This window comes from Nansenia antarctica (genome assembly GCF_963989245.1).
Source record: "Nansenia antarctica genome assembly, chromosome: 6".
Taxonomy (NCBI): domain Eukaryota; kingdom Metazoa; phylum Chordata; class Actinopteri; order Argentiniformes; family Microstomatidae; genus Nansenia; species Nansenia antarctica.
In genome coordinates this window covers 31514752-31529512 of record NC_137676.1, presented here as the reverse complement: position 1 = coordinate 31529512, position 14761 = coordinate 31514752, and the positions used below count along the sequence as shown (strand labels likewise).

The window sequence follows — 14761 nt, the reverse complement described above, 5'->3', positions numbered from 1 at the left end:
GATTGGGTTACAAGCAGTCAAATACTAGGTGAACATGTGTGTAAGACACAAATAAACTTGGATTCCATGCATTTCAAGTGGCATATTTGTAATCATGACGATGTAGTCATGTCTAAGAATGCATTTCATCATGTTAATTCAGTATAGTGAAAATACCACCGCTCATCCGTGATCAGACTTAGCTGGGGTGCTGCAACTGAAGAGTATCAAATAGAGTGCAAAAAAGCAGCATCTGCACACTCAAATATGTGCAAAAAACTATGTTTATTGCTAGCTTTCGGTCTCCAGGCTATCGGACAATGTAAACAAAAGCTGTATGACGAGTTTGTATGACGCAGTTTGACGAGGCTGAAAGCGCACAGGGTTGCCAGATGGGATTGACAATTTACAGCCTAAACTTTCTATAACCTCAAAATCAAGTAGTCCATTAGGCGGTAACCCGCCCCATCTGGCAACCCTGGACGCAGCCCTGCAACCCTGGACGCGAAATGCATTTTGGGGAAGCAGTACGCCAAAAGTGGAGAAGTGTCCATCGTAACTGACTTCAATTTTCCCGGAAGTAATTGCTCGCCTACTAAATTTCTCGCATACTCAAATCTCGCATACTGTACAGTGTGAACGCACTACATACTCAAAATCTACGTCATATCTAGTATGAGTATGCTAGTATGCTATTCCGAACACAGACAGATTCTAAATGTATCCTTTCAAACAGGTCAATGTCTGATGAAGGTCAGGAGACTGAAAGGCCAAATCGTACATGTTTTACATTGAGAGTGTCGCCCCTCTTCTGCAAACAGATTGAAATCACTGGAATTCAGCCAAAGCTGCTTCAATTACGATAATAGGCTTACTTATGTTTGTTTGTTAGGATTTCTTAACCTTCAAATACTTTTTCATAGTCAAAATAAATATATTAGGATATAATGAACAAGACATATTCACTTACATAAATGTTTGTGTGTTATGTTACTTGTTAAAAAGAACAAATAAATATTATGTTTTCATTATGTTTTGCGATCTTTCAGTCAGAGATCGGCTGATGCGCTGGACTTCCAGGGTTTTCGAGGCCCTGGCCTGGGTCTGTTCGGTGCTCTTCTAATCTTGCCTGCCGAACGAATCCTCGCGGAAGTACTGACGTGTTCACATTCACTAGCACGAGAGGGAGTTGGAGCCGAGTGACACAGCGGCCGCAGCAGGTACGGATATGCCTGTCATATGAGATCTTTTCTTTCAGCAGGAAGGAAAACATGTTATTTACTATCTGTTTTTGGTGGAATTTAGGAGATCAATACCGATACATATTTCTATTGAAGCGATCAAAATATGATAACGGGAAGGACTATAAATATGCTAGCTAGCTAGCTAAAGAGCTCCGCTTCTCTCTTTTCCGGAAGTGAGTTGTCAAATTCACGAAGGTTCTGCCGGTGGTTGTAGTTCAACGCTTCCTCTTTTGAATGACAAGATGGAGGAGGTGGACTACATAGTCATATTTTTCTGTAACAGGGGTTAACTGTTTGCGTCCCACTGGACATTGTGGGAAGTATAGTAAAACCAACACTCTTTCACAGTCAATGCTAATGATAGGTGGTTGTTTGAAAACTACACAACCCACAAACGTCGCTTGTGGAAGGTACAACATTAATTAGCTAGTTAGCTTTTTGTACAGCTAACTAACGTTAGCATTTTTCAGTCTGCCTTCATATACAGGGAAGTCAACTACAGCAGCTAACATTGACGTGTTACTACATTTTATTTGCTAAATAAACCTGACCGTTAACGTAACCGCTCATCCAGCCTCCAACAATAAGTAGCTGGCTATTCTGTCTTGGTGCCCGGGCAGTAGCCGCTAGCTGAGCATTCTTTATATGTTGCAACTGCAATTCATTAGCTAGCTTGATAGGTAGCTCTAGCTATGTAGCGATGTTGCCATGACACATTCCCGGCCAGAAGTGACTGCTAACCGGCTACAAGATTCTAGCTACGTTATGGAGGCCTTTCACTATCATGTCTAACTGTGTTATTATTTAAGATCCTACAAGAGAGCCAGTTATGTCAAGGTTGCTTTCCCATCTAGCTATCTGTGGCCAAATGTAGGCCTAGCTTCCATGGCTATAGTTATCGTGGGCTAAATGTGTCCATGTTTCCTTTTTTTGTAAATAGATACTGAAAGTAACTCATGAGTGGTACTGTTAGGCATATCTAGCTAGCTATGTGCCATGAAAAGGTGAACTTCATACCAGTGATTTAGGGTTAGGATGATCATATCTATGTTCCTTAAACAAGTCTCATGAGGAGAATGCAGCAAAATGCAACTAGTAAGACTGGCTTTGCAGGGCAGTGCCATTCAAGGTCTTCTTGACATGATAACACTAGTCATCATGCATGCTTCCGTCATGCCTGTGTAAACACTGTTTCTTTTGAGAGCCATAGTAGAAAAAACTAAACAACAACACCACATTGCTTGAAGTGGGGAATGCTACAGAGGGAATGTCTGTCTATTTTCTTTTCTCCTCCACAGACAGAATGTCAGAAGGGGACAGCGCTGGTGAATCGATTCATGGGAAACCATCCGCAATCGGTAGCTTTTTCACACGGCTCGGACAGGTACTGACCGATGCAACGGCCTCCTCGGTCCTCTCATCGTCCTGGAAAGATAACAAAAGCAAACAAATCTTTTGTTTGGTCCATTATTATCTCATCATCACGGAAAGATAACGAAAACAAACAAGCACTGTTTACAGTTTTTTGATTAAGACAATCCTTTTGACCTGCTACAGTCCTGATGTCACCGTAGAGCCGACAGATAAGAAGATATGAGGCCTACATTTCCATGAACACTTCTTTACAATGAGATGCATATCTCTAGGCTTACATGATTCATATTGCTCTCCTGGTAATGGTTGTCCCATGTGTCACTTCTGTTTGTTTGTTTTTGTTGTTTGTTTTTTCCAGATCTATCAGTCATGGCTAGACAAGTCAACGCCGTTTTCTATTGGGCGATGGGCGGTCACACTTCTCCTCACCGCCATCTACATGATCAGAGTGTACATATTACAGGTAGAGACACCCGCCACTTTCTCTCATATTTCTGCGGCACACAGGTAGACTTCTACAATGTGCTTTAATCACAGGCCTAATTCATCCAAAAATGAAAGGGCACCGGAGGAGTTGGCTCAGTGGGTAGAGCGTGGAGCTAACAATGCTTAGGTTGTGGGTTAGTTCCCCGCTGGGACCATATATCCTGAGAAAATGTATGCATTCACTGCAATGTAAGTTGCTTTGGATAAAAGCGTCAGCTAAATAACATATATATATTATTATTATTATATGATATTATTACAACACAGCACATTGGTAGCATTTGTTTTAGACAATAGTTTCCCCAAAGCATAACCCGAACCCACTTCTGTAGCATTGCCTACCTATGAGAATTTTGTGAAGGAATATTATGTGTTGTACTCAAATTTTAATACTATGGTAAATAGATAGTACTAAATGAACGCAAAGTTGATCATGTTTGCTCTGATTTTTTCCAGGGTTGGTATATAGTAACATACGCTCTGGGAATCTACCATCTCAACCTGTTCATTGCTTTTCTATCGCCAAAAGTGGATCCGTCACTGCTTGACGATGCAGGCAAGTTTGAATTCATAATATCCCACTTTTTTCTTTTTCTGTATGTTGTTATGTAATGTTTAAGGTGTTGAAGTCTCTGCACAAGAACCGCAAGGTAGCGTCGTCAGGTGTCATGGTCCTCTCAACAAGGCACGCTCACGACACGTTAACACCAACTGTGCAGTGGGCAGAACGGTGGACTGTACCTGAAGTGCTCCATCGCCTTGAATACGGTGCAGGGTTCGTAAAAATTTGAACCCTGCAGTGTCCTTTTTGAGACAGTGGTCTTTTAGAGACTAGAACACCAGGGTAGTAGACAGTAACCACAGGTTTTAAGTGTACTCCTTCCATGGTAAAGGTGCAGAAAGTCGGAGACACACTCTGTACGTTACTTTCTGAAAGAAAATGACACTTTTTGCTATTTGGAAACCAGGGTTCGAAACAGGGCTGCCGAATGGCTAATGGCGCATTACACATTGCCCCCATTGCATTCTATTTTGAAGATTAGAATGTCTTGTTTTAAAAAGTGTCCTTTTCACTGATCCGACCCCCTGTAACCTCTCTGCCCCTCCACTCCACTCCCCTCCCAGATGAAGGCCCGGCGCTGCCCACCAAGCAGAACGAGGAGTTCCGCCCTTTCATCAGGAGGTTGCCTGAATTCAAATTCTGGTGAGAGCCCTGACGTGACCCTGCCCATCCCCCTGGGGATTTCCGTTCCCTTCCCTAGCCACCGGTTGTGCATTTAGGCCTGCCTCCCCATTTGTATCCCCCAACCCTGTGGCAAAGGTACATTCAGGTATGTCCAAGGACTGTGTTGACACTCTTATGGGTCCCACTTTTAAACAACTTATCAATGTTAAAACGTAGCCATTATAAACCCTCTAAGGCCTGTGTGAATGCTTATCGAATAAATGATAAGCAAGTCATACTATATAAAGGCTGTTTTAACACCCTTTGGCACTTCCCAGATGGGATGTTTCTGTCATTTCACAGCCTCTATTTAGCATATTAGATATTTATTAGGTTTTGGGATTTCACTACAACAACATGTTGTATCTATCCATTTCACGTTGTACTAAAGGCTAAATCATAATGTGTATATATACTTTTCATGCCTTAAATGATGAGATGGATGGAACGTTCAGGTGGAGATGAGTTGAGTCCTTACAGTTGGAGATGAGTTGAGTCCTTACAGGTGGAGATGAGTTGAGTCCTTTCAGTTGGAGATGAGTTGAGTCCTTTCAGTTGGAGATGAGTTGAGTCCTTACAGTTGGAGATGAGTTGAGTCCTTACAGGTGGAGATGAGTTTGGTCCTTTCAGTTGGAGATGAGTTGAGTCCTTACAGTTGGAGATGAGTTGAGTCCTTACAGTTGGAGATGAGTTGAGTCCTTACAGTTGGAGATGAGTTGAGTCCTTACAGTTGGAGATGAGTTGAGTCCTTACAGGTGGAGATGAGTTGAGTCCTTTCAGTTGGAGATGAGTTGAGTCCTTACAGTTGGAGATGAGTTGAGTCCTTACAGGTGGAGATGAGTTGAGTCCGTACAGGTAAACTGTCCTTACACCAACTGTCAACTCACCGGCTCAGTCAACGGTTTAGCTGAAGTCAAGCTGACAGACTCATTAGCTGTAATACAGCTAGCCAGCAAGCTAGTTAGCTGTGTGATTTGCTTAATGTCAGACAAAAAGTCTTCATTTGAGCCGTGGTACGAGTGTCCGCAGTGCCATGAATGGAACGTAAGGTTCAGTCTGGCTCACCCTCAGTTGCTTTGTCCCAGGATGACCTGCTGATGTCGGGAAAGATGGAGTGCAGTGATCACCCCCACAAAATCCCACCCACCTTAAAAAAAATACGATTAATAGTGGATTTACACAACTAAACTTTCATTAACTGTCTGATGCATTGTTTTGGGGTATCATTTAATAATTAAAACGCCATGATAGCTCGCATCGTGTGACAGGCGAACCCAGTTGTTTCGGAGCACAGTGAACAGTCCCACTGCATCTCCATACAGGGGTGCAAACTTGTCACCTTTTGGCGAAATTCGTCGTTTTTACCTCAAACTAGCTCACACATGTGGAGGAAGACAGTGGTAGTGGGCGCGAGCTAAACATCTTCCTGTCTGCTAAGCTCTGCTTCTGCTGTGGCGGTTTTAGCTTCAGGCAGCTAGGTACAATTCCAGACAGCGTGGAGAACAGTAATGTAAGCAAACCGTTCTCAAAGTAAATATTATGTTAAAGTAAAACAATTATGCAGGTGTTGTCATTGTTAGACCACTCTTAGTGCTAGCCCTCCCCCCATTTTCTTAATTTTCATGCAAAAAGAATTTCACCTTTTTGGTCCATCACCTGTTTGCACCCCTGTCCATAGCGAGGCTGGAGGAGGGGCCTCTAGCGACATCACATAGCACTGACAAAGAGGAGTCGGGAACGCAACAGATGTGAACTCCTGAATATTGAATTGGTTAAAATAAATATTGACTATTTTTGTGACAGACACTGTGCCATTGTGGTAGTTAGGGATGGGAATCGAGAACCAGTTCCAGTTTAGACCCGGTAACACATTTCTCGATGCGTCGGTATGGCTATCATCCGAGGTTAGCGATTCTCTTATCAAGGCCGGCATGTCTTGCGCATAGGCTGACAGTCGTTCGACTGTCTGAACATTTCAATCCCAAAATGTCGGAGCAAGTTGCAAAATGTTATAGTTGCGGCTTGATCGGTACTCTAGAGAGCATTATTTCAATAAACAAATCAAATCAAATGGCAGTCCTTATCAGTATATTTCTGGCCACTGGTTGGTTTTGTGGCTCTGTTCCGACTTGCGGTAAGGGGAGCTACAGACTTATCTAAAGAGTAATCTCTCCAAGGAATCGAGTCTTCTTGCAGACCTTTTTTTTTCTTCAAACCCATCACTGTAACATTATCACTGTAACAAGTATCTACTGTCAACATCACTAAAGTTAGCAACAGAAAGCTAGCTAACTTCATTGTTAATGTTAACACGATAATGTAAAATTGGTGGCCACCAGCGAAATGAAATCAGTTACGAATGGTCAGTTAAAAGTCTTTACAAACTAACTGTAAACATGGCGGACACCAACGATAACATCACTATCATTTCTCAGGCGGTCACCAATTTTACGCTGTCATGTTGCTAACTTCAGTGACGTTGACATGTTCGTGTTTTAAAATTCACGTTAATTCATCCCATATATAAACATGATTATTACCTGTGTTGTTACACGTAGATGAATGTTACAGTGATTGGTTTGAAGAAAATTGTCAGACTCGATTCAGAGCTCTCCCCTTGGTCAAGTACTGGTAGTCGAACAGCGCCATAAAACCAACCAGTGTGCTGTCTTGACAAAGCAATCCGGGATGCTTTTGCTTCAAGTGTTGGTTCATAGCAGTTGTACTGCTGTGATGAGCCATTTCCAATTTGCAGAGCTCTCAGAACACCACATTGTTGTACTCCCACACTTTAGGTGATCGTTGGCCAGTTTTTTTTTAGCTGTGGCTTCTTCTCTCTGAACCCATGCTTTGCACGTTATGCAAATTGGCGTATTTCCGTAATCGATTACGTCAATGAGTCGCCCCAGCCCTACAACCCTACAACCCTACAGCCCTACAACCCTACTGCCCTATAACCCTACTGCCCCATCGCTGTCCATTATGCGATCGTCCCCCCGTCGACTTTGCTACCGCTAACTTCCATAAACATATGTGTACAAAACAACATGAGGGTCAGTTGGTAGCCCTACAGCCCTACAACCATATAGCCCTACTGCCCTACTGCCCTACAACCCTACAACCCTACTGCCCTACTGCCCTACTGCCCTACAACCCTACAACCCTACTGCCCTACAACCCTACTGCCCTACAACCCTACTGCCCTACAACCCTACAACCCTGCTGCCCTACAACCCTACTGCCCTACAACCCTACTGCCCTACAACCCTACTGCCCTACAACCCTACAGCCCTACAGACCTACAGCCCTACAACCCTACTGCCCTACAACCCTACTGCCCTACAACCCTACTGCCCTACAACCCTACTGCCCTACAACCCTACAGCCCTACAACCCTACTGCCCTACAACCCTACTGCCCTACAACCCTACTGCCCTACAACCCTACTGCCCTACAACCCTACAGCCCTACTGCCCTACAACCCTACAACCCTACTGCCCTACAACCCTACTGCCCTACAACCCTGCTGCCCTACAACCCTACAACCCTGCTGCCCTACAACCCTACTGCCCTACAACCCTGCTGCCCTACAGCCCTACTGCCCTACAACCCTACTGCCCTACAGCCCTACTGCCCTATAACCCTACTGCCCCATCGCTGTCCATTTAGCGATCGTCCCCCCGTCGACTTTGCTACCGCTAACTTCCATAAACATATGTGTACAAAACAACATGAGGGTCAGTTGGTAGCCCTACAGCCCTACTGCCCTACAACCCTACTGCCCTACAACCCTACTGCCCTACAACCCTGCTGCCCTACAGCCCTACAGCCCTACTGCCCTACAACCCTACTGCCCTACAACCCTGCTGCCCTACTGCCCTACTGCCCTACTGCCCTACAGCCCTACAACCCTACAGCCCTACAACCCTACAGCCCTACAACCCTACTGCCCTACAGCCCTACTGCCCTACAGCCCTACTGCCCTACAGCCCTACTGCCCTACAACCCTACAACCCTACAACCCTACAACCCTACAACCCTACTGCCCTACAACCCTACAACCCTACAACCCTACTGCCCTACAACCCTACAGCCCTACAACCCTACAGCCCTACAACCCTACTGCCCTACAGCCCTACTGCCCTACAGCCCTACTGCCCTACAACCCTACAACCCTACAACCCTACTGCCCTACTGCCCTACAGCCCTACTGCCCTACAGCCCTACAACCCTACTGCCCTACAACCCTACTGCCCTACAACCCTACAGCCCTACAACCCTACTGCCCTACAACCCTACAACCCTGCTGCCCTACAGCCCTACTGCCCTACAACCCTACTGCCCTACAACCCTACTGCCCTACAGCCCTACTGCCCTACAACCCTACTGCCCTACAGCCCTACTGCCCTACAACCCTACTGCCCTACTGCCCTACTGCCCTACAACCCTACTGCCCTACAGCCCTACTGCCCTACAACCCTACTGCCCTACTGCCCTACAGCCCTACAACCCTACTGCCCTACAACCCTACTGCCCTACAACCCTACAGCCCTACAACCCTACTGCCCTACAACCCTACTGCCCTACAGCCCTACAGCCCTACTGCCCTACAGCCCTACTGCCCTACAACCCTACTGCCCTACTGCCCTACAGCCCTACTGCCCTACTGCCCTACAACCCTACTGCCCTACAACCCTACAACCCTACAACCCTACAACCCTACTGCCCTACAACCCTACTGCCCTACAACCCTACTGCCCTACTGCCCTACAACCCTACTGCCCTACAGCCCTACTGCCCTACAACCCTACAACCCTACTGCCCTACAACCCTACTGCCCTACAACCCTACTGCCCTACAACCCTACTGCCCTACAACCCTACTGCCCTACAACCCTACTGCCCTACAACCCTACTGCCCTACAACCCTACAGCCCTACTGCCCTACAGCCCTACTTCCCTACAACCCTACAGCCCTACTGCCCTACAGCCCTACAACCCTACTGCCCTACAACCCTACTGCCCTACAGCCCTACTGCCCTACAACCCTACTGCCCTACTGCCCTACAACCCTACAGCCCTACAACCCTACTGCCCTATAACCCTACTGCCCTACTGCCCTACAACCCTACTGCCCTACTGCCCTACTGCCCTACAACCCTGCTGCCCTACAGCCCTACTGCCCTACAGCCCTACAGCCCTGCTGCCCTACAGCCCTACAGCCCTGCAACCCTACTGCCCTACAGCCCTGCTGCCCTACAACCCTGCTGCCCTACAGCCCTACAACCCTACAGCCCTACTGCCCTACAGCCCTACAGCCCTACTGCCCTACAGCCCTACAACCCTGCTGCCCTACTGCCCTACAACCCTACTGCCCTACTGCCCTACAGCCCTACAACCCTACTGCCCTACTGCCCTACAACCCTACTGCCCTGCTGCCCTACAGCCCTACAACCCTACTGCCCTACAGCCCTACTGCCCTACAACCCTACTGCCCTACTGCCCTACAGCCCTACAACCCTACTGCCCTACAACCCTACTGCCCTACTGCCCTACAGCCCTACAGCCCTACAACCCTACTGCCCTACTGCCCTACTGCCCTACTGCCCTACAACCCTACAACCCTACAACCCTACAACCCTACAACCCTACTGCCCTACAACCCTACTGCCCTACTGCCCTACAGCCCTACTGCCCTACAACCCTACTGCCCTACAGCCCTACTGCCCTACAGCCCTACAACCCTACAACCCTACTGCCCTACAGCCCTACAACCCTACTGCCCTACAACCCTACTGCCCTACAGCCCTACTGCCCTACAACCCTACTGCCCTACTGCCCTACTGCCCTACTGCCCTACAGCCCTACTGCCCTACAACCCTACTGCCCTACAACCCTACAACCCTACAGCCCTACAACCCTACTGCCCTACAACCCTACTGCCCTACAGCCCTACAGCCCTACAACCCTACAGCCCTACAACCCTACTGCCCTACAACCCTACTGCCCTACAGCCCTACTGCCCTACAACCCTACTGCCCTACAGCCCTACTGCCCTACAGCCCTACAACCCTACTGCCCTACAGCCCTACTGCCCTACAGCCCTACTGCCCTACAACCCTACTGCCCTACAACCCTACTGCCCTACAACCCTACAGCCCTACAACCCTACAGCCCTACAACCCTACTGCCCTACTGCCCTACTGCCCTACAACCCTACAGCCCTACAACCCTACTGCCCTACAGCCCTACTGCCCTACAACCCTACAACCCTACAGCCCTACTGCCCTACAGCCCTACTGCCCTACAACCCTACTGCCCTACAGCCCTACAACCCTACTGCCCTACAACCCTACTGCCCTACAACCCTACTGCCCTACAGCCCTACTGCCCTACAACCCTACAGCCCTACTGCCCTACAACCCTACTGCCCTACAGCCCTACTGCCCCATCGCTGTCCATTTAGCGATCGTCCCCCCCTCGACTTTGCTACCGCTAACTTCCATAAACCTATGTGTACAAAACAACATGAGGGTCAGGTTGAAGGAAAAGATGAGGAGAGGTTTGAGCTGTTTTAGCTGAGTGTCAATGGCAGTACTTTGCAAGAGGCAAAAGGAGGGGTGTGCTCCTATGGATTCCCATGTGTTACCTATACAGCAGCGTCTTGCTCTATGTTTGAATGATATTAAAGCTGCTTCGATCGATTTTCCTGTAAAGCCTTTTAATACACCAATGTTTACATCGTGTTGCTTAGCAATGAAAGCGCCACCGGTTAAAGCACGTTGAGAATATACTGTAGTACAGCAAGTCATAACTATCACCTTTAACATGTTACCTAGATATGTGCAAAAAATGTAAGCCGTTGAACCAGGTGACGCAATAGACCTATCGCTAAGCCACGCCCCAAAATAGAAATTGTCCAATCATATCACAGCAAAAGTCACAACAGGCAAAAAACTCGGACAAACAACTCGCTAATATCTGATGGTGAAAAGCTTCTAGACTAAATATTCTTGTCATCTTTAAAAAACATGTCTATTACTTACTTCAGAAATTCTCAGAACTCAACAACAACGCCATTGTAAGTCATTGAATGTCATTCAGTCACGGTCAATCAGTCAGTCACTGTCAGTGATGTTGATGTTTTGTTTTATCTCATTTTATGTTTTTATGCTGTTTTATGCTGTGTGATGTTTTGTTTTATTTCATTTTATGTTTCCATCGGGGACCACTTTGGAAATAAGCGTTTTAAATAATGCTTTCAAGTGCTATCCTCTGGACATTACCGGTACTTAGTGTCATGATGCGTAAATGATCCTATGTAAATTCCAAATCAAAATCAAAATCAAATCAGTGAAGAATTTGAGCGAGCATTGTTTGTTTGTCCGATTCTTCAAAGGGTGCGTGGCTTAGCGATAGGTCTATTGTTGGTCAAAAAAAGGCACTTGACACAGATGCACTGCTAACAGTAAGGAGAGACATTTATTTGACATGGCAGAGCTGTTGGTCAGATTTTGGTCAAAGCTATGTATCCTTTAAAGATATGACTTTTCAAAGGCTCAAACGGTGTCTGGGAAACCGCCCCAAAAGGTTGTCCATGGTGTTTGGTGAGGTGTTTCTGACAGCGTTTCTGTCTCGTCTCTGCAGGCATTCGGCAACAAAAGGCATCGTCATCGCCATGATTTGCACATTCTTTGAAGCCTTCAACGTGCCAGTGTTCTGGCCCATACTTGTAATGTACTTCATCATGCTCTTCTGCATCACCATGAAGAGGCAGATAAAGGTATGGTAACTGTTGTCAGCATAACTATGTAGGCCTGACATTTAGTCAGTGGCTTATCATAGAAAATAATACCCAGAGAAATTGCTCTGCTATCCACATCTTTGTTTCCTAGTAGATTTGTTTTGCTTCAATGGAAACACCTTAATCTTTCTGTGAATGAAATGTGGCTAACCTTTTGTTTTTACTCCTATGTCCCCAGCATATGGTCAAGTACAGATACCTGCCCTTCACACATGGGAAGAGGACTTACAGAGGCAAGGAAGAAACAGGGAAACCTTTTGCTAGTTAAAAATCACCACCCCCTCCCCTCCCCCGCATTCAGAATTAAAGTTATTGAAAAAGTTTAAATGGCGGACAACAGGGGTTAGTAATTGTTTGTGAGGGTTAAAAAAGTGGAAATGGAAAAGAGCTTTGATCCATGGTGACAGTGTTGGATGGTAGTGCCGAAGATTGGTTTTAGTGGGATAACGTTGCCTTTGGTAAGGGTGTAGGGATTTGAGTTTGGGAGCAACCCTCTGGTTGGAATCAGTTGTATTTGTTTAGAGGAGGAGAGGCAGTGCTACCTTCTGCCTTGTAACCCTTTGGGGTAAGTATAAACTCACCTGGAGGGATGGCACACAACAGATTTCAGTAAAAACACATTTGTGGATTCTTAACGTCAAACCCCATCATACTGCTCAATCCCTGTCATTAAGCAAAAATAAATCTGCCAACTTTTGATTAAGACATGGTTCCTATGCGTTTATAACATGAGATAAGTAAGATTAATAAGAAGTCTTTAGGTTGAGAATGGAATAACCCAATTAGATGTAACATTTAAATTGAATTACATTTGTATGAACATTTTTAAGTTAATTAATGATTTTTCTCTTGTGATCAAGTGTACTGTGGCACTGGCTTGAGAAGGTCCCTCTAAAATTACCCTCAGTGATCAGTTACACTTCACTTGAATATGCACTCATCCCCCATGGTCAGAACCATTCATTTAACATGAATTTGCCAATTTATTGTCAAACCATCCCTTGGATGGCATAGGAAGGACTTCTTGTTTTGGCTGTTGGCTAGATATATTTGCTAATAGTGCAAATGATTGCATGGCCAGAACAGAGTTGGCAGTCTTGAAAGGGTTTCGTGTCATGTTTTTTTACTACATTATGTACAGTGCAGTTGAAGAATGCATAGTTTAGGTTTAGCGTCACTGATTGTTTGAGTCCCTGTTGAGGCCTAGCTCTCAGAACATCCATAGAACGTCCTTTTTTGTTAATCCCTCTGCTTTGCCTTTATGTTAAATATATTTTTTAATGTACAGTTCAACAATAATATATTAATACTGTGTCATTCACCATTCCTCAAACTCTGAAGATGATTTATTGCACATACAACCATGTGCAAGCCAGTTATAGCTCAGCTTTTGCATTATGCCCCATGTGAATCTGACATTCTTTGGGTAATATTCCTTGGAAATACACATTGTAGTAAACTATGAGTATTCTCGCCTTCAAAAGTTAAAACCCCAATATGCTATTCTCTTTATGTAATGATTAAGTAATTGCATGTTCCACCAAAATACCTTATGCTTTGAAGGAGCAGTTTAACCAACTGTATTTAAAAGCTGGGGTCCATTCCATGTAAATTTAGTAGCCTATACTACACAATGACATTCTGTGTTTATTAAGTCTGTGGTAATAGTCTACTCTAACCATTCCAAACAACAATATTGTTCTCTCTCTCTCTCTTCTTTTGCAGAGGACACATAAGAAACATGAGATTGAGACTTTTAATGTAACAAATGGATGAAGGGGGTTGTGAACACGTTTTTTTTTTCTCCCACCCCTCGAATTTTTGGCATTTTTGTAGTATGCCAGGGATCTTATGATAAGGGTGTGCGGTAGTATTTTTGGTAACCAGAGACATTTTTGGAAAACCTTGATCGGCACTGTAGTGAAGGATCAAAACATTTTTCCTGTAAGAGTACATCAAGTTTCAAAGGGTTGTCTTGAGGATTTATATATATTTTAAAAGAGAAAATTGTTTGGAGATTATTTTGAACATGTTTTTTTTTTTTTTTTTTTTTTTTTAAAGCATAATACTGTTTCCAAGTGTTAAATCCACCATCTGTTATTTGAAATGAATTAAAACAAAACTGGTAAATTGGATTCTAGATTTATAAAATGTTTCTCATGAAAGAGATTGCATGTTCTTGGGTTTTCTTGTGCTGCAGTTATAAACAAAAATTTGATTTTAATAACTTTAAGTGTAATTTTTTCACTCCAAATGCTATTAAAGAGACTGTGTCCCTTCGAACAAGGAGTGGGTGTTTATGCTTCATGTTTTGGAAACTTTTGTCTTTTGATTAATTAACTTTAATCTTGATAATGAAGATAACCACAACATTGCTGGCAGATGTGTTGACTTAAGACATTGCTATGTTTTATATATTGTGCATTTATGCAGTGACGTGTTCGGAAAGCAAATTCTTTTTTTGCTTTCCCCATTTGCAAAAGGAAGGAGCTTGACATGCAACGTTTAAACCCCCTGGATAGTCAAATCTATCTGCATCAAGGGGTTAGAATTTCTTTACCACCTCATTATTCCACAAGGCAAGTGATTAAGAGTTATGGTTTCCATTTCACATAGATTCATGAATTTCCTGTACAGTGCTGCTCATTTC

At 44.8% G+C, this 14761-nt stretch overlaps 1 protein-coding gene across 2 annotated transcripts; it reads left to right on the top strand.

The window, feature by feature from the left end:
• The first annotated feature begins 1138 nt into the window (after positions 1-1138).
• Positions 1139-14386, top strand: rer1 (retention in endoplasmic reticulum sorting receptor 1). 2 transcript variants are annotated; one of them, XM_080533879.1, is made up of 8 exons: positions 1139-1199; positions 2522-2607; positions 2956-3060; positions 3540-3639; positions 4209-4287; positions 11955-12090; positions 12290-12344; positions 13837-14386. In XM_080533879.1, the coding sequence occupies exons 2-8, from the start codon at positions 2527-2529 to the stop codon at positions 13845-13847; spliced, it is 567 nt and encodes a 188-aa protein (XP_080390005.1). In that variant the 5' UTR covers positions 1139-1199; positions 2522-2526; the 3' UTR covers positions 13848-14386. The 2 variants fall into 2 exon arrangements, with proteins under 2 accessions (XP_080390005.1, XP_080390004.1); XM_080533878.1 differs by having other exon boundaries at positions 12290-14386.
• The last annotated feature ends 375 nt before the right edge of the window (positions 14387-14761 follow it).